Source organism: Homalodisca vitripennis, chromosome 8, assembly GCF_021130785.1.
Source record: "Homalodisca vitripennis isolate AUS2020 chromosome 8, UT_GWSS_2.1, whole genome shotgun sequence".
Classification (NCBI taxonomy): Eukaryota; Metazoa; Arthropoda; class Insecta; order Hemiptera; family Cicadellidae; genus Homalodisca; species Homalodisca vitripennis.
The window spans coordinates 10,394,045-10,415,344 of NC_060214.1; the positions used below are offsets into that span (position 1 = coordinate 10,394,045).

A 21,300-nucleotide genomic window follows, 5' to 3' on the forward strand; every position below is an offset into this window, starting at 1 on the left:
CACAAACACAGGTATGTTTGAATCGTGACGAGGTAAGAACAAACAAAATAGTGATTGGCTTGAACTCAACCCAATCGGTTTGCACCAACATGAATCCTGTAAATAAGAGGCAAATGTAAATTGGGTATTTTTTATAATTATTAGTCGAAAATCTGGTTTTTTTGGAACTCTTTCTTACGTATAATATAAAGGTTTTAGAACATAAAATATCCGTTGTTATTCCATTTTATAGCACTGTGATTGAGAAATCAATAATAATTCAAACAATCTGACTCACCTGTATTTTGGCCTGTTACTTTCCAGCGACGTCGGGTTACCAACTGAAGAGGGAGTGCGGCCTCGGTCCTTGCCAGTTCGAGGACGAGATGATCAGCCGCGGCCTCGGCATCTTCAGCAACTGCGACACCTCTAAGGACGAGTTCTTCTGCGTGTCCTGCTGTAAGGCGAGCGGTTGCAACAAGGACTCTGCGGCCTCGGTTCTGCCGTCCTCGGTTGCTCTACTGACAGCCACCGGTGTCCACCTCGCCTTACAAGCTGGCCGCTACTGAGAAAGTTCTGGAACTTGTCAACTCTCAACAGTGTTCTGAAACAGACATTTTTTTCCTTCGGTAATACACACAAACAGACCATTGCACTACTAATTTAACTTATTACCATAATTTTTTACGTTATTATGGTGATGTAAAATGTATCCCTTTACTAATTAATAATGACGCAAGTTCGTGAAACTTGCATCATTAAATTTAATTTTTGCTCGGTATAGAAATCATAGCAATCATTCATCAAGCGATGAGTTACCCAAATGTAGACTGTAAAATAATACACAAACTGACTGATTAATTTATTCATGAAATACTTTAATTTTTGAATCCACATATCGTACTGAATAAAAACAAGTATCGTATGGTTTTAAGTAAATTCAGGCGAACGTGCGAGACAGTATAACAATATATTAATACTGCAATAATATTGCTGGACCTGAAACATCTTTTCGTATAGATCTAGGTATATCTTAACCACGGCCTGTTATAAGGGTCCACAGTTATATTTTTTTACCCTGCCATATTTTAATAGATTTTATACATAAAGTAGATCACTATGTGTTGAAAGGCTTATTTATTAGCTTCCATCTCCATCCAAAGACTTCGATTTGTACAACGTGGGTAGCAAGGTAGAAGGATATATTTATAAAAATGAGTTTATATTTTTATTTTTTTTATTTTTATTTAAATGACTTCGAAAACCTAGATTAAAATTTAAAATGTGTATTTTAAAGTGGGAATATGTAAGTTCCTTATTTAAAAATCCTGTTATATTCTACGTTGATGGTAAAGCTTTAAGAAAATAATATTATTTACGTCTATGGTTTCGAAAAAACAGTAGGCACCATGATATTTTTACTATTTTTAAAATTACCATTGTAATTAATTAAACATGCGTCAATTGGTTCGGAAATTTGAATTGTTCCTTTACGATATTGTTGGTCATACTATAACATATATTGGATGTTTTGAATTTTGGTATTGTAATAAAGAATAAAGCTCAATTTCTAATTTTGTTGTGTCTAATGGTACATTCCTCTTGATCCTCTTACTAAATGACTTTTTGAGGCACTTCCTTGATTCAGCCTCTATTAATTTCTTTTATATTTTCCCTCCTCACTATACCTCCTACTGTTTTCCTCTATAATTTTGCCGTTACTCTCACTTTTATTGAGTTTGATTTCTACTCCTCCCACTCTTGATATCACCATTATTTCACTTCCCCTCATTAATTCCCTGCCACCAAATGTTTTTACTTTCTTCTCCTCATCTTTTCTTTTATTATTCTGAAACAAGCAATAATTGGAATACTCGACGTGGAGCCTCTTTGTTGTCTATTCCTGTTCGTAGATCTTCTACTTAATAGTAAATCATTCACAATCTCTGCTAGTCGACTCTGGAATCTTATCGATTAGAGATGATTAGAGATTCTAGTCGACTAGAATCTCCTGGATCGTATCAGAGGTATTCGTAGTCGGGAGCGGTTTCTGGAGGTGCTTAAGTATTTTATATATGAATTTTATAATATTCATAATATTATGAATATTATAATTACCAGTGGCAGACGAGGAATTACTTCTTAGAAATGTCAGAATAAATGTAGCTTACTGACTCAATTATAAATAGAGGATAATCGTCCTTGATCGGGAAATATTTGCCGCTACGAGAAGGTTCATGTATAACTGTTCTACTTAGGCATTGCCTGGCACATTGATCAATTGATATCATTGTCTGCTAGGTACCCTCCCATGCAACAATGCTACACCCAAATATGAACCACATATATGGTTTATCAACTCTGAATTACTATAAACACACATAGAGAAATGATGTAATTACTCTTTGATGCGACACAGAGTAAGGAGCGAAATGAGAAAAATTCACATTAAGACTATTATATATCCGTTTCATCTTGGAGCTTCTTCTAATCTGGTTGTTGTGTGTGACAAAAGAGACAACTAATCCTTCACCAGCCTTAGTCGAACTACGATGACCAACTCTGATGAAAATTAGGTTATAATTATATAGGCAACTATAATAAAAATAGGCAACTACTCAACAAAATCTACTTCCATGTTCCTGGGCATACGAGACTGCGAGACACCTTTGCAAGACTGTACTATTCAACGACCTACCAACAACAGAGTACGATACCTCGACTTCTACGCAGCGGAAATGAGATGGGACATCTTGTTGACTTCTTCGCCACCAGCCCTGCTAGATTTCGAGAAGAAATCATCAAATTAGTATATGGCACTCTATAATTCTGTTTCAACTATACCTTTTTTTCTGTTTTTACTCGCCTTTTTTTAGTAGTACTTTGTTATATATTATAGTCTTTGCATTTAAATTGTTCGATATTGTTGTTGTATTTTATAGTTTATTGATTATTTCATGTACCTGTTCTTGTTGATCTTGTTTAATCAACCCTGTTTTGCTTGACTCTCTGTGCATCTTAAATCTCCAAACTTTTCTTGTTATATTGTCAAATGGTTACCTGTTGTTGTTATTGAATTATTATTATCTATTGATTTAGTCGTTATCAAGTTATTGTTATCCAATTGTATCAGTTGTTGTATTCGCTTGTTGCACTCTTATTCTATATTGTTATGTTATTTTACTATGTAATGGTATTGTAAAAGTGGCGATTGCCGTGGAAATAAATAAATGAAATGAAATAATGGAAAGGCGTTGATTAATTAATATTATTGATGGAACCACCTTGAATCCGTGTGTAATGATTCAATAGTTTAAGTAAAACCCAAGTGATATTAAACAGTTTCAGCTCCATTGGTTTGTGTCACATGGAAAGTGGTTCTTTTCTATGACGTACTGTCTAAATCCAAGAATGAGCCGGTAAAATTCCAAATGCTTAGCATAGGTCAAACTGACGGTCAATGCATCTACTGTAATTTTGCTTCATCCAGTTTAAGGTTTCATCACTTTATAAATCAGCCACAAGTAGGCTATACCCGCCGATTGGACAGTAGTAAATTACATAACTGATTCACCAGCCTAATTATTTGGCTTAGGATAGTAAAACTTGGCCTTCATCATTAATGGCCTATGTGTTAACCTATAATTTATACTGAACAAGTTTGGGATGAACGAGATATAGCTGATATAGGAGAGCTTTGTTAGTAAAGCGTTGTTTACAAAACTTGACACAGTCCTTGTGTAGCAAAGTTCAAGTTTCCACCAAGTTCGACACTTTATGACACACCGGGCTCTCTATAACACGTACTGGTATTGGATCTTTACATGGTTATTCTAATATAATGATTTCATTTTAAACCATTGAAGTCAAAAGTTACGAAAACATTTACCTTTATTCAGATTATTACGTAATTGGTAGATAGTATACTCAGTTGGATATCACATATATTAAGACAATGTTGCGATTTATTTTGTGAGTGTAACATGTTTGGTTCGGAAGTTACAATTATTGTAAAAATCTAAAATATTATAGACAAAAGGAATATTATAATATTTAAAAAAAATTTACCTTTTGTGCACATGTGTATGGCCATATTATTTATATGTAGTTGGAATGTTAAGGACTTTAGGAATATTTTATCTTACGGATTTTTTACACTGCAAAAGTTTGACGTATAAAGTTGAATCACTTGTAGCATACCTACCCGGTTTACGAGTCACATGCTGCAATGCCCAAAGAACCACATCAATCAATTAATCAAGAATTGGGACCAATCAACAGTTGGGTTAGATCGTCTTTGCGAGCTACTAAAGGCTAAAATGAAACTACTTTCATGTGCCAAAGGACATATTTAAATAATCACTTTAAAAACTATACACAGACTGTAAAAAAGTCCCGCAGGAGCTTGATAATTCACGAACGATTACAGGTAAAGGAATAAAACTTGGTACATCATTACTGCACCTATACATCTACTTTTTGAAGTAACTACAACTTTTTTTCATGGCAAGGGGGTGGTCCGATAGGAGTCAGAAGAAAATCTTACATGAGAGCATAGGTCGAGTATTCCATCAAATTAAAGGTCTATATTAGTACAATAAAATACCACAAATCCGATCTCAAAGAGTTCACTCTTTAAAACATTACGTTTTGTCTAAACTTCGAAACATTTACAATGTAGGTCCTGTTCTAGATGGTTTAATATTCTTGTCTTGGCTGAATTTGTGAAAGTTAATCTTAGTAAATGAATACTGGATTAAAGCTTTTTAAGGTTTTTAAGGTAGTTAGCGGCTCTTTACATCCAATGGAAGATGGTCTACAAGGAGTTGGGGGGAAAGTTAACTTAAGCATATCTCAATATGTCTATTATTTTAAAATTGTTAGACCATCCTGCATTGTATTTTAATTTAATTTTATGTATACAATTAAAATTTTTTATCAAGGGGTCGTTTTAAGATCCTCTATATCTGTGAACGCTCTGTAGTGATAGAGTAGAAAGGAAGATTACTCGCCCGGCAATTGAGAGATCTGAGCTTCGCTCACTTTAACTCGATATGCAACTGTGGGTGTATATGAAGTGTTACATTTATTCAATACTTAGTAAACATTCAATATAAATGAGGTAGAAGAATTATAAAGTACTACAGAGTCCGTCTTGGCTGTACGGCGTGACCCTCCAAACCTTCGTGACCTCAATGTTGACCAATGTGAGAAATCTATACTACCGCTATACCCTTCCGGCAGCACCACACCAGGTATGCTATAACTGTACCGAATTATCATCGTTACCGTACTGGAGAATACAGGCACCCAACCTCTGAACAAGTAAATTATGATTATTGGCAAGCATTTCAATTTAACGATTTGTTTTTCTCCTCACAGACTGTAGACTCCAAATTTTAATATCACACTACAGCCTGGAAAAGGTTGGGTAGTGAAGGATAGCGGACTTTCATCTCATTTCACGTTTTGGGACCTCGCAGAATCCAACAACGTGTTACTATGTGCCATTAACACTTAACCAATAAAACCTCAGGGTTCTCAGAGTGGTAACGATACAGTTGTTTAGTACAAGTGGTTTTTATATAGACACTAGCAGTTGCCCGCGGCTTCGAACGCAATTTCCTTTTGAAAACCAGTATACTATATTCACGTGTTATTTTTCTATCATATTCTAAACATTCCTGAGATAATTGATAGTCGTGAGCCTCTTGGGCGCATTATGAAGGTATGTACCATATTTCCTGCCTCTATCTTTCGTGGTTTATGCTTTGATAAGTTATTCTAGTACAATATTAATCTATAGAGATGAACCTCGATAAACTAATTAGGTTTTAAAGAATCAAATTCGGTATGTTAAAATTAGTTTACTGTCTGAAATTTCTAGTATTATTGTGGAGTTTGCCTTGTGGTCCGATCAAGAAAATGTATCAAAGAAAACCAATTTTGATCATAAAGCGTACTTCTCGGTTCTTTTCATTTACCTTCGATCTAACCAAATTCGATTACCTTATGTGCAAACACTCACGGCTTTGTGCAATGAGGTGTTTTACTCGTATAACAGCGTTTAATATTATTTTCATTGCATTATATAGTTTATTGACCATTGGTAAAATCTTAACTGAAAATTAGGCAATAGCTTCTTCTATGCAATCTGCATTACACTACTGATCAAGCACTTTACAATAATAATTTTCTAAATATTAAATGTTTCTGCCTCTTTGACGAACTTCAGCTGAAAGTATTAACAGCTGTTAAGTATCAGTTCACTTTGTATAATGTGCCGTAGCGCAGTCTGCCGGATCCAATGTAAAACCCTCCAATATCAACAACTACTTACAAATTAAAAACTTAAAAATTAAAAACATTTTCCAGTGGACCAAATTATGAATCTAAACCATTCTCGAATTCCATTTAAAACACACACAAAATTCTTCGAAATCGGTCCAGTCGTTTAGGAGGAGTTCAATCACATACACACGAACACAATAAATATATATAAAGATAGATGTGAAAGTACCTGTCTGAGAACATGCGTCCACCTTCCAGTAATATTCAGAGATAAGCTAAATTAGGTGAAAAGTTGAAATCGGAGTTGAGTTTTAATAGGGTTAAATAGGCTACTACGTTGATCGGGTGTTGAACAGAGACTTAAGTTGAAAAGGTGAGTTAACTTCTTTAGGAATTATTCAAATAGAGCATGGACCTCTTTTACTGCAAATGTTTCACACAATATAAAGTATTAGTGTAAAATGTGTAATATACTAATACTGGTCAACAGTGTTAGTGACAGCTGTCAACTGAAGCTAGGCAATTACACAGAAGGTAAAGGGCAAATACAGTATTACCAACATAACCTAAAATTTAAAACCAAAAATTCCCTCAAGCCAGTGTTTAAACTTAATGCAATGAGATCAGTAGGATCTTCGTATCTGGAACATCCACATCGCCCACACACTCGCTTTCCTATTTGTACAAATGAGATTCCAGTAGCATCTAAATAAAATATATGTATCAAAAATATACGCGAAAGCTGAATGAATAGTAGAACGAATTAATAATATATTCGGCAAGTAATATATCTTGTACATAAGACAGTCAAAGCAGGTATTAATTACATCAACTTTTACACTTTTAACCTTTAGAGTTCCAAATATTTATTGAGTGAGTGTACTGAAAAGTGCCCGCACATTTGAAGGCATTTTGCAAAGTTTCAGTAAAAACTTCACGGTTAGATTATTTAATAAGTTATACAATTTTGTTATTTTTATCTGAAAGCTCTGCCTAATTAACATAAAATAACAAAATTACCATAAATATAAATGTAGGAATACCAAAAAACTGGATTTGCCTAAAAAAATTCCAAAAAATATTTAAATTTAATTTTTAACTAAATTATCATTACCAAAAATTCATATCCTTTGATTTGTCCATATCACTGGAAAAGGATTTAATTGCCTATCATTTTTTAAAAACCCTATATAATTATTTTCAACAATGAGTGACTTATACAACTTTGAAGAAACTATGGTTAAGTTGTTTCCGGTAGCCATGTCAACCAAAAATATATTATATGTGAGTTCTAGATTGATTTTCGTTAAAGTCAGTTGATCGGAAGTGTACTATAACATTTTTTTAAAAGAACAGTTCTTCACGAACAATTTAATAAAATATCAGTTTAAAAATACAAAGTTTTCGATTTTAGTTATTTTTTTTCCCGAATTTGGCACTTTTCGGCCAACATTTGACATCCGGTAAAATCGGACGTTGGCATTCAAAGGGTTAAAATTTATTTAGAATAAAAACCTAGGCAACGAATTATATGCAGGTTTGAAAACAATATGCGTCAAACAGGAAAAACTAAAACATCTCGCATCTAAATTTATATTTATGTTACCGAGCGAGAATAACTAACTCATTCTTTAGCTGCCTCCGGTCTTCCACTACTTGAGCACGTTGAGCTAACTACTTTTAATATACTTGTGTAATGTAACACCTTTCTTTCTTTATTTTCGCAGGACCACTATGGAACTATATCTGATAGATTATTATACATAGTTAGTTCACTGGTTCTGTGCCGGAAGTCGTCCACAAATAAGTAAAAAAAGGAAATCAAGATTATGGAAGGCATATTATCGATCTGTTTGTGGATTTCTTAGGTTGATCAAATTCCATGTTGATCAGTTTATACTCCTAAGACACTCCTAAGTTTATTTAGTGTCGAGTATTAACATACACAACATTTTTTTTAAATTTAAATTTACACAGGCATAATTGTTCTAAATTAAGTCTTACCAATAAACTTTCCAAATAGAAACGTAAAAAAGGTAAACGGATGATTGACTAAGATATATAAATTGTAAGAAAAAATAATAATAATTGTTAAGAAACTGTGCTGTGATACTTAATACTGCTTAGTATTAATACTGCAATACTTAGGCATGATCTATTTAGGCGTGTTATCGAAACCACAATACTGACTTTCATACATTTTATTGAAAAACAATGTTGAAACATGTATAATACTGTTGATTTTATATCATGTCCTTCAGTATGTTGAAGTTAGTGACTGTTTAAATAATTATAAACGTAAAAAATACTGTATATGACCTTCATATTCGGCCACATTTGGATATATATTTATATTATAATATATTATTAACATACAAAGATTACAATACACAATTTACAACAAGTAGTAGTTAATTGAATAACGTATCAGTAATTTAGATGCCACGCTGGGGGGTATGGTTAAAGCTAAGAGTATTTCGGCGGGAAAATTAACGGAACGACGCTATAAACTACAGCCGTAAAACGTAACACTCGCTCCGCCTGTTTTATCTGGAATTGTAGTTTTAGTACCAGTCGACCGCCAGCAGTTGTAAACGTAAGTAATGGCGGTAGTAGATGTCACATTACCAGTAATATTACTGAAGTGTTGTCGTGAAACCTCGCATTACCATTACCTTTGATTTTGACTGGGAAAGTCGCATTAAAGTAATTTACCTTTACCGTTGGAATAAGAGATCACATTAACAGTAATATTACTGAAGTGTTGTCGTGAAACCTCGCATTACCATTACCTTTGATGTTGACTGGAAAAGTCGTATTAACAGTAATTTACCTTTACCGTTGGAACAAGAGATCACATTACCAGTAATATTACTGAAGTGTTGTCGTGAAACCTCGCATTACCATTACCTTTGATGTTGACTGGAAAAGTCGTATTAACAGTAATTTACCTTTACTGTTGGAACAAGAGATCACTATACCAGTAATATTACTGAAGTGTTGTCGTGAACCAAGCATTACCATTACGTTTGATGTTGACTGGAAAAGTCGTATTAACAGTAATTTACCTTAACCGTTGGAACAAGAGATCACATTACTAGTAATATTACTGAAGTGTTGTCGTGAAACCTCGCATTACCATTACCTTTGATGTTGACTGTAAAAGTCGTATTAACAGTAATTTACCTTTACCGTTGGAACAAGAGATCACATTACCAGTAATATTACTGAAGTGTTGTCGTGAACCAAGCATTACCATTACCTTTGATGTTGACTGGAAATGTCGTATTAACAGTAATTTACCTTTACTGTTGGAACAAGAGATCACATTACCAGTAATATTACTGAAGTGTTGTCGTGAAACCTCGCATTACCATTACCTTTGATGTTGACTGGAAAAGTCGTATTAACAGTAATTTACCTTTACCGTTGGAACAAGAGATCACATTACCAGTAATATTACTGAAGTGTTGTCGTAAAACCTCGCATTACCATTACCTTTGATGTTGACTGGAAAAGTCGTATTAACAGTAATTTACCTTTACTGTTGGAACAAGAGATCACATTACCAGTAATATTACTGAAGTGATGACGTGAAACCTCGCATTAACCATTACCTTTGATGTTGACTGGAAAAGTCGTATTAACAGTAATTTACCTTTACCGCTGGAACAAGAGATCACATTACCAGTAATATTACTGAAGTGTTGTCGTGAAACCTCGCATTACCATTACCTTTGATGTTGACTGGAAAAGTCGTATTAACAGTAATTTACCTTTACCGTTGGAACAAGAGATCACATTACCAGTAATATTACTGAAGTGTTGTCGTGAAACCTCGCATTACCATTACCTTCGATTTTGACTGGGAAAGTCGTATTAACAGTAATTTACCTTTACCGCAGGAACAAGAGATCACATTACCAGTAATATTACTGAAGTGTTGTCGTGAAACCTCGCATTACCATTACCTTTGATTTTGACTGGGAAAGTCGTATTAACAGTAATTTACCTTTACCGCTGGAACAAAAGATCACATTACCAGTAATATTACTGAAGTGATGACGTGAAACCACGCATTACCATTACCTGTGATGTTGACTGTAAAAGTCGTGTTAATAGTAATTTACATTTACCGTTGGAAAAAGAGATCACAATACCAGTAATATTACTGAAGTGTTGTGAAACCTCGCATTACCATTTACCTTTGATGTTAACTGTAAAAGTCGTATTAACAGTAATTTACCTTTACCGTTGGAACAAGAGATCACAATACCAGAAATATTACTGAAGTGTTGTCGTGAAACCTCTCATTACCATTACCTGTGATGTTGACTGGAAAAGTCGTGTTAATAGTAATTTACATTTACCGTTGGAACAAGAGATCACAATACCAGAAATATTACTGAAGTGTTGTCGTGAAACCTCTCATTACCATTACCTGTGATGTTGACTGGAAAAGACGTAGGCGTATGACCTTTACCGTTGGAATATCATATTACCAGTAATAATAATATTTCCTCAGTACTATCAAATTGTCATGTTGCCAGTAACACCTGTTCTAGAATTCTCGCAAGAGATGCACGTAATACAACTTCAATGTGCACATAACGCAGCTATAGCGAGAAGGTGTGATTCTAATGTGAGCGATAAGTTTAGCTCCAGTTCACCTTCCTCCTAGTGCAGAATCTGAAATCTGAGGCTCTTACAGACTTGACTCCTGGAATTTGGAGTCATGATCGTCTGAAAATATCCAAAAAAACAAATACGTACATAGTTTCGACATAGAGACACCTAAACTACATAATATAGTATAATTTAGGTAAGGAAGATTCTCGTTGTCCCATAATTGTTTTTAAATTTTATCATGAGATACTTAATAATAACATTCCATTAATGATAAATATATAATGATATCTACAAGAATATTAACGAATACAATACATCAATAAACAAATATTGATGTATTGTAAATCTTAGTCCATTAATACTTGTGGACTAAATAAAACTGTATTCTTAATGCCAGTGTTAGTAAAATACAAATACGTTTGTTTAATGTATAGTACTGCTGGATTTTGTTGATTTCAAAAACGTATTTTCAACTATACAACTTGTTTATAAAGGTAGGAAGAGTACGTGGCATCATGTATCGCTCAACAGGCATCACTAAGGTTGCATGCAAACTTTCAAACCTACAGCTCACTTCATTCTCGAGATATCCTACGGTCTGAAACTAGATATACATCATACAAACAATAAAGTTGGTATCAATTTACATTAACGTTACCATGGAAAGGTATGTTCATTTTTTTTTCGTGAAAACAATATTGAAGAAAAAATTCGTCGGCAACGAAAATCAAAGGAGCTACGATTTTTTTAAATCCTCTGAATACTCCGTTTTTGACAAGTTTCCTATAACTCCGCGTCTGCTCAAACTCAGTATAGCCAGATTTTAAAAACTGATTATCATACCAACAACGTGAACTTATCGTACTTTCATATAAAATACGATAATAACTACCCATCGTGTATCTTACCGGCGCATAAAATCAATGAAATTATCGTACCTTTACGATAATTATCGTACCTCTGGCAACACTATCCATATTTGACAGTTTGGTATTACTCCGACCCTTCTCAAATAAAGAAGGGACGCCATTTTGAACTACTGTTGTTCCTCCACGTCTATTCTTAACCTCCTAGTTCAGTAGTAGTAATGGCACACCTTTGTGTTGGATGTTCGGTATCTCACGTGGAAGCAATTCGTAAAGACGAGCATATGTTAATCCTGTGAACGATGCCTGCCCGCTGCGCACTGCTTGCTCTTTTAGAAAGAAAATTAACTCGAGCTTGCAAAAGTCGAATCCGAGATCACGTGATGCCCCTCCTTAACGCAATAATGTCCGAAAGGCATCAATATAATACAATAATATACTTTCCCCCCAGTTCATATGCACCTGTGATAATGTACCGTTATTATAGCACATATACTAAATTTATATGGAGCTAATACTTTATAAATTAAAACAACTTTTCGGAAATACTTGATTTATTCCGAAATTTAAGTTCACCAAAAGTTAACAAAGTTTACAAACTTTTGATTCAATTTTCTTCAAAATGTCACTCAATCGAACAAATCTAATTAAGAGTCTGATCAAAAGGTATTAAAATTAAAATTAAACCAAAAATGTATACTTCTCCAAAAATGGTTTAAATTAACAAAACAAAATAAAAGTTCTCTTCTCAAAATACTCAAAATTAATATAACACAAAACTTGATATTTACTTTATCACCAAAATTTAATTCACAATACTTCAAAAAATTGAATTACAGTATTATAAAAATAAAAGATATTAACTATACGCTGGTACGGGACTTACTACTTTGAAGATTACGGAGGCAGATCGGAAACTAAAACGCACTAAAGAAATTTAAATACTTGAAATTGAATTTACACGCGATAAATAATTACTCTAAATCCCAACTATAGGGTTAGAGAAAAAAAACTTCAGCTTCGACCGGTACACCTTCTCGTGGAAACTCCAAGACTCGACTGACCCCCTCTCTCTGCCGCCGCGAGCCGGGTCGGAACGTATCACCGTAGCTCGATCAGCTGATTGACCGGTCTAACTGAACAAACAATGTCCACGCACCGCGTCTAGTTAACAAGAGCCTACTTCCTACCGCGATTCAGCATAAATAAATTAGAACTATGGTACATATCTTTCCCTAGCCCGAAGCTGAAATCACGGTAGGAACCTAAACCTTTAAAACACTCATCCCGGATTAAGTACAATAATATCCCTCCACATGCACACTTTTAAATAACAATTTTGGTACTTATCACTACGTGGAGGCCGTGATGCGTAGTCCGAGGGGTGGTGTGGTAGGATAGCCCGACGTCCAGTATCAATCCGGAGGTAGCCATCGCCATCGCCATTGCCGAGGGATGTGGTTGATGTGGAGTCGATGCACAGCTCCCCCAATGACCTGGCGGTCGGTGCAGTGCGGCGGCCTCGTAGATCTTGACGAGCTCCTCACGCCTGGAATTTAATGGGGTGATCAGCCGAGGCGGAGAGAAAGAGTGGGGATGGAGGGGCCCCTCCTGCCAACTACAGATAGCCCGTGTATTAGAATAGTGGAATGGGCAGTCCGCGCGTTCTCGCTCTATACTCATCTGAATTTAATTTAGTTCAGCACCTGGCAAACCTATTAAAATGTATCACTGTATTTTCAAACCCCTTTCCGTAGTTTAGTACAGCATACATATATTTAAATTACATTTTCAAAGCTGGATGTTGCAGGATGCAGCACAATTTAATTATTGCAGGCAATCAATGTGACAAGCCTCTTAAAATGTACCACTGTGTTTTTAGCTTCTACTCTGAATTAAACACATTTCAGTAATTTGGTACAACAACATATATATATATATATATATTACATTTTTAAAGCTGGATGCTGCAGGACTCAGCGCAATTAAATTTATTTCATTAAACCTTGATTTTACAACGTAATTAATGGCAGGCAATTACTCTTGTCTACATACAAATAAAACCAATACAACGGAGTATCGAAAGACCCAAAAAGACGTAAGAAAGTCTAATGTAACAAAGTAACCTCGTTTACATTCAGTGGCGTAGCTATAAAACAGACAGAGAAATATATTGCTATTGCTATAAGTTAAAATTTGATCGTAATAATTTGAGGTTACTAAAATATGAATACTTAACAAAGTGTTTTCAAATACTAAAGTTCTCAAAAGAAAATACGATAAGATATCAAAGGACATGCCACAGAAAGGAGATATGAGTCAACCAACACTGCAACCCTGCACCTGGCGTAGAAACGCTGGCTTGACTTATCAACTATCCAGCCACTTCCGTTTCATCCCAAATTGGACTGGTCTTCCCTCCAAAATTATAATAGCTCAGTAATTTTCAGAACGTCTCATCGGACAGTAGCAGTGGTGTGGTGTGTGTACTACACACACACACACACACACACACACACACACACACACACACACACACACACACACACACACACACACACACACACAAGTTTCTTTTTTAATCTTTTTTAATACCCTTAGTTTATTACAGCTATTACATAACTCTTATTACAGATTTTGTAGTGTAATTATTAATTTATTTACTGCCAATTAAGGACTCCACATTATAATATGTTGCTTTTGCCCTATTAATTTGAATATATTCCAATAGCACAAAAAGATTATGACATTTTATTCGTTGTGCACCATCTCACATTTTGTAAAGTGTCTTTGGAGTTATAAAGAAAGTTCAATATTAATATAATTAATTCGATATAATTTCTATGTTTTGCAGATATGTTTCGTGTAAAGTGTCTTTGGAGTTATAAAGAAAGTTCTATATTAATATAATTAATTCGATATAATTTCTATGTTTTGCAGATATGTTCGGATATAAAACGACTCATTAATTCGGATATAAAACGACTCATTAATTCGTAAGATAATAGAAATCAGAACCGTTCCGAACTGAGGTCGCTATCAGCCGCATGTAAAGAGTTTGTCAGGAATTTTCGGGATTTATCGGTACTGCTCGGCTCTGCTCGGCTCTGTCCCCACTCTTTCTCTCCGCCTCGGCTGATCACCCCATTAAATTCCAGGCGTGAGGAGCTCGTGTAGATCTTGTGGTTGGCTGGCTCTGTTTACTAATAGCACTGCTACCTGCTCCTCCGATCTAACAACAATTTTCAGCCCGCGAGGCATTGAGCTCTTGGAGGACATTCCTTTTTACAATAATTTCCCTCCGTATAATTGTATGGCTGTCAGTCTTTCACGGTGTTCTTAATCGTACGCCTGCGCCAGTGTCACGAATGTAAACCATTACCATATGTTGTTAATTACAATACACTCCATTTACAGGGATTACAATGGCACAATAATCAATTGTTTACACACAATAAACCTCAAATAGTGATAAAAAAAAACAATATTACCCTGTCCTTCTACATTTGAAGGAACAGGGAAGAAATATCACTATCAATACAACTCATTGTATACCAAAAATATTACCCTGTCCTTCTCTATTGGAAGGAACAGGGGACAACAACACCACAAAATTACCAAAATTACCCTGTCCTTCGACATTTGAAGGAACAGGGAAGAAATATATCTCATGATATATCACAATACCTCTGTGTATTAATTTCATACACCATTAATGCCATTCATTGTCCCTGAAAATTACATGGTTTACTACAACACTCCTATCACACACTTACACTGGCATTTTATATTATGACTTCTCATCTTAGCCATACAATTTGCTGAAATAAAAACGTCGTCACATCACCCTTTTATATTCCAATATTTATTTGTATTATTATAATAAACTACTGGACTCTCATACTTAAATTGTTTTGTGTTTTGGGCCAAATTAATACACAAATATATAATCAATTCTTGAAGTTAATTTAGAAATAAATTATATTGCCAATTTTATTGTTTTAGACCCATCTTCAATTCCTTTTCGACAATATAATTGTCCTGAAAATAAAACATACTGACCTTTGCCCCGGGCTAATGTTTGTTGAGTTCTCAACTTTCACTTTTAGTACTTTAACTTTAATTGTGAAACATGCACTTTCTTCACTGATCTTTCATCCTTGATATCCTGAACTATAAAGGTCACTTCTGTTAATTTATATATAATCCTGTAGGGTCCACAAAACCGGTTTGCCATTTTTTGCCTGAAATTTCTCCGCTTTTATTACTCAGCCAGTGTGTCTTCACGTATACAAGGCTCCCAACTTTGAATGGGTGTTCACATTCCTTATCACTATAGCCTGCCCTCTTCCTGTTAGCCGAAATGGACTTTTTTAAGTTTAACACAGTTCTTTGAAACCTATCCAAATTATCTGGCTTTGACACATCACAGTCCAAAAAAATCATTAATGTTCCATCTATTGGTCAATTCCAGGTTAGGCCTATTTCCGAACATAATTTCGTATGGTGAATTTTTAGTAGCTTCCGAGGTCACACAATTTATTGCTAATTGTAATTCGGTTAATTTGGTGTCCCACTTAGTTTGATCCGAATTAAAGTAAATTTTTAACATCTGTTTTACTGTCCTCAACTGACGTTCACTTTTGTTTCCCTGTGGTACAAATGGAGTTACAAATAAATAGTTCTTTAGTTCGACACTTCTAATACACTGTGCATTGTCCGACACTATATTTTTGCAATATGCAAAATTTTTAAAAAATTTCACTTTCTAATACCTTTATTATTGATTTACTTTTCGCGTCTTCTATCGCGCTTAAAAATACCATTTTTGAATGGTCGTCAAGTACAATCAGGATATTATTATTTCTACTACTAGACCTGGTTAAAGGGCCAAGAATTTCTATGTACAATTTGTCCATGGGCCTATCTGATACACCAGAAATCAGTTTGCCATGATAAACCTTACCGGTTTTCGCTAACGCACAAGCTTCGCACATTTTTACCTTGTCTTTTATCAGCCCGGCAAGATCCGCATGGTAAAATAAATCGCATATCTTTCTGGTAGTTTTTAATATTCCATAGTGGCCCCCGATTTCCGACTCATGATAATACTTAAACACCATGTCTACTAAATGTTCTGGTAGACATATCTTTGGCTTACTAGTAGGCTTACTTCTATACATCACAACTCCCTTACACAAGAAATATTTTTCAGAGTTAGTACCCCAACCTTTTATACTATTATATATTTTTCGTATTATATTGTCCTGGGTTTGGTGAACCTTAAAGTCCGTATAAGCTAGTGGAAAATTACCTACGCTATTTACAAATACATTATTTACATTTTCTTCCTTAATTGCTACTCTTATGCTTATTGTCCGTTACACTATCATTTTGTATACCGTACTGGTATTCTTCAATTTCCTCCACACTTTGCATTTTATCTCTACATTCAAATAGTCTAGATAAATAGTCTGCCACCGCATTGTCTTTTGATTTTACATGTTTAATTTTAAATGGTAGGCTCAAAATTGTAGCTGCCCACCTACCTAATTTTCCTAATTTCCTAAAATTGCCTAGTACCCACGCTATTGCACTATTGTCCGTTATTAGTGTAAAAGGCCTTACTTCTAGGTAACTACGAAATTTGTTTATCGCGCATACCACTGCAAGTGCTTCCTTTTGGTACACAGTCAAGTTTCTTTGTTCGGATTCATTAAATTTTTTTGAATAATAAGCCACTGGTTTATTCTCACCTTCTATTTCCTGCATTAAACAACTTCCTGCTGCCTTGTCACTCGCATCCGTACATAGGATAAATGGCTTATTATAATCTGGTATTATTAACACCGGTGGTGTACTTACACTTTCCTTTAAGCTGTTGAAGCTCTCCTGGCACTCCTGAGTCCACTCAAATTTCCTATTCTTTTTTCTCAATTCATTTAAACATGCTGTGTCTGCATAGTTTGGGATGAACTTTTGCAAAATAGCTCACTGCTCCGATAAATCTACTTACGCCTTTTGCGTCCTTTGGCTCTCTCGCATCTCTAATGGCAGAAGTTCTATCCGGGTCGACTCTTATCTGGTCCTTAGAGATTAGGTGACCTAAAAACTTGATCTCTTTACATGCAAAGCTCACCTTATTCGGGTTAACCGTAAGTCCATGTTTGGCCAGCCTCTCCACAACATCTCTGACATGTTCTATATGCTCTGGTAAACTTTTACTAAATATTATTATGTCATCTACATAATTTAAAGCATACTGAAACTTTACACCTTGCAACACTTTATTTAATAAGCGGCTCATTGTTCCGCTTCCCAAGTGTAACCCATATGGTACACGATTGAATTCATATGATTCAAACGGCGTAACAAAACCGGTTAAATGTTTGCTTTTTTCTGTAAGTTTTAATTGGTAAAACGAATTACTCAAATCCAAGTTTGAAAAATAAGTACATCCTTGTAGGTAGTGGTATGATTCGTATACGTCTCCAATTGGATGTTCCACTCTCTTCAACTTACTATTTAATTTTGAGTAATTAATCACCATTCTAGATTTATCACTTCCCGGTTTGGTTACTAAAAATGCGGGGCTAGCATAATTTGACACACTGGGTCTAATTATGTTCTGTGCCAACAGTTCATCTAAAATTTTTCTTAATTCTTGCAGCTTGGGGGGGATAGCGGATACGGCTTCAATCTCACTGGCTCGGGGTCGCTGACTTCTAGGTCAATTTCGAAGTCAATAGCTTGCCCTATTTTTTCAGTAAAAACTTGAGGGAATTCGTTAATAATTTTTAAAATACCCTCCTTTGCTTTATTGCACCCTACCACAATACTCTGGTTCACATTATTTATAAGGATTGTACTATTCTGAAATAACTCGATTGTAATTTCTGGTTTAAACTTAAACCAACACATATCCTGTTTTAAATCCACCACCATGCCAGTTTCTTTTATAAAATTTGAACCCAGAATTATTGGCCAAGACAAATTTTTCGAAACTAAAAACTGAACTTTCCAAGAGAAACATTCTATCTTTATTTTTACAATACATTTACCCAGGATCGATAATTCATTGTTATCTGCCGACAAACATTTAATGTCAGTATGTTCAAGAATACTGGCCAGTCCTTTCTTTAATAATGAGTCGTAAATGCTTTCGCTTATCAGGTTCACTCCGCTTCCCGTGTCCAATAATACATTATGGTATGTACCCTTACCAACAAACACTTTTACAACGGGCAGGGTCATTGAACCTTGGCTCCGTCCGGCCCTTTTTACATTCATACAGGAATTTCTCACATTATTCTTACCCCTTGCCCTCATTTTTTCTCGACCTCTTCCATAATTATAATAATTTTTAATTTCAGTGGGACGTGACCGGGGAGATTCCACTCTCGCACTACCTTCTTGGAATTCTCCCCTATTTATAAGTTTTTTGAGACCGCAGATTTTTCAAATCTAGGTATCTGTGCTCTCTGAATATTTTTAAAACAATCCCTAGCGATATGTCCCGGTTTATTACAAATAAAACATTTTATTATTGCTTTCTTTACCATCATGGGATTGTTTACATACGAGTTTGCAGTTGAGTTTACATTACTTTTCAGAACAAGGTCCGATTTACAAACTTTACGTTCCTCGCACACCTTCACTTCTTCATAGGCTACGTTCTGCTCATATATACATAAATTGTCAAGGTCGGCAAAATTTTTCGGATTTGTACAAAATACCAGTCTGGCTCTTACTTGAGATGAGATACCTAATTTTATCAATTCCGTTAGTTCGGTCTCAGAATAATCAAACAATAGCAATTTTGCATTTTGTTTTACGTTTAAAATATAACTGCTCAGTTTTTCGTCAGGTTTTTGTGATCTAGTTACTAAGTCCCTCTTCAAGGCTTCTCTATGACCAAATGGAACAAAATAATCTAATATTCCTTTGTGTACTTCACTAAAAATACTAGCATTTACCTTAAATGAAGCATTTTATTGTAAAGTGGACCAGTGGCATAACCTACACTCATATTTATGATCTCACTATCACTTAAGCTAGTTTCACCCTTAATTTTTTAACATTATTTCGATATAATTCAACAATTCTGAAACATTTAGTCCGTCTGTGGGTTTAAACATTTTTAAAAACCGCTCTAGGGGATTTGGCAATTTTGCAAAATTCCCTTCTGCATGTTTCCCCTGGGGAAGACTCAAACCTATAATATCCTCATCTATCGTTTGAGACACGGGCTTGCTCATCTCTTCGACTTCCTCCTCCTCCAGGCTTGTATTTAGAAGACTAGTTTCAAAATTAACAATTTCCTCCTCGCTTACACCAAGTTTTTCTAATTTTGCCTTAATTTCAATCAAACCATCCTTAAGTTTTGAAATTAAGGTTTCAGACGCTCCTTCCCACTTATACAACTCACATAACACATCAACTCTCACAGTGAGATGTTTGTGCCTACACACCAGTCTCAAATACTCGCCTGTCGACTTTTCCTCGGACAAGTTTCCTATCTTGACAGATAATGCCTCCAAATCAACTTTTATTTCCTTTAAAGCAATGCTAGGTTCTATACGCCCCTTCAGACTACCAGCGTTGGCCCTGATATTTAATTTCAAAAGGGACCTCAACATTTTTCTAAGATTCTGGACGGTGTCGCTTTCAGAAGCATTTCCGCCCCTAAAATTTATTTCAAAATATTAATTCCTTTTTGAGCAACAGATCCACATGCGCTAGCTCCATTTTATTTTAAAATAATTTTCTTAAAATAAATCAAATATTCTAAACTCACACTATTATTCTAAGTCCCAAGTCTTACACAATACACAAAATTATGCAGGTTTATACACACTTTTCAAATTTATACAAGTCTTACACAAGTCTTATACAGGTTACACACACTTTCATGAATTATACAAGTTTATACCAGTTTACAAGTTCTTTCCTGTAAATAACCTGTTGTACAAGTTTATGCTCAAAAAGAAATAGCAGATTCGCGCAAATTATGTACCGTTATTATAGCACATATACTAAATTTATATGGAGCTAATACTTTATAAATTAAAACAACTTTTCGGAAATACTTGATTTATTCCGAAATTTAAGTTCACCAAAAGTTAACAAAGTTTACAAACTTTTGATTCAATTTTCTTCAAAATGTCACTCAATCGAACAAATCTAATTAAGAGTCTGATCAAAAGGTATTAAAATTAAAATTAAACTAAAAATGTATACTTCTCCAAAAAATGGTTTAAATTAACAAAACAAAATAAAAGTTCTCTTCTCAAAATACTCAAAATTAATATAACACAAAACTTGATATTTACTTTATCACCAAAATTTAATTCACAATACTTCAAAAAATTGAATTAAATTTTCAGACTCTGAAAGATGGGAAACTTTAGAAATTTTAATTACAGTATTATAAAAATAAAAGATATTAACTATACGCTGGTACGGTACTTACTACTTTGAAGATTACGGAGGCAGATCGGAAACTAAAACGCACTAAAGAAATTTAAATACTTGA

General features: G+C 34.7%; 1 protein-coding gene across 2 annotated transcripts in view; it reads left to right on the forward strand.

The window, feature by feature from the left end:
- The window catches only part of LOC124367281, a 149,211-nt gene that overhangs the window by 101,307 nt on the left and 26,604 nt on the right, over positions 1-21,300 (forward strand). The window contains exon 3 of one of the 2 annotated variants that reach the window (XM_046823988.1): positions 304-1,555. The exons of the other annotated variant lie outside the window; for it this stretch is intronic. Within the exon in view, the coding sequence (XP_046679944.1) occupies positions 304-548 (245 nt within the window). The 3' untranslated portion in view covers positions 549-1,555. Of the gene's footprint in view, positions 1-303; positions 1,556-21,300 lie in introns of those variants that run through there. 2 annotated transcript variants of the gene reach the window in all.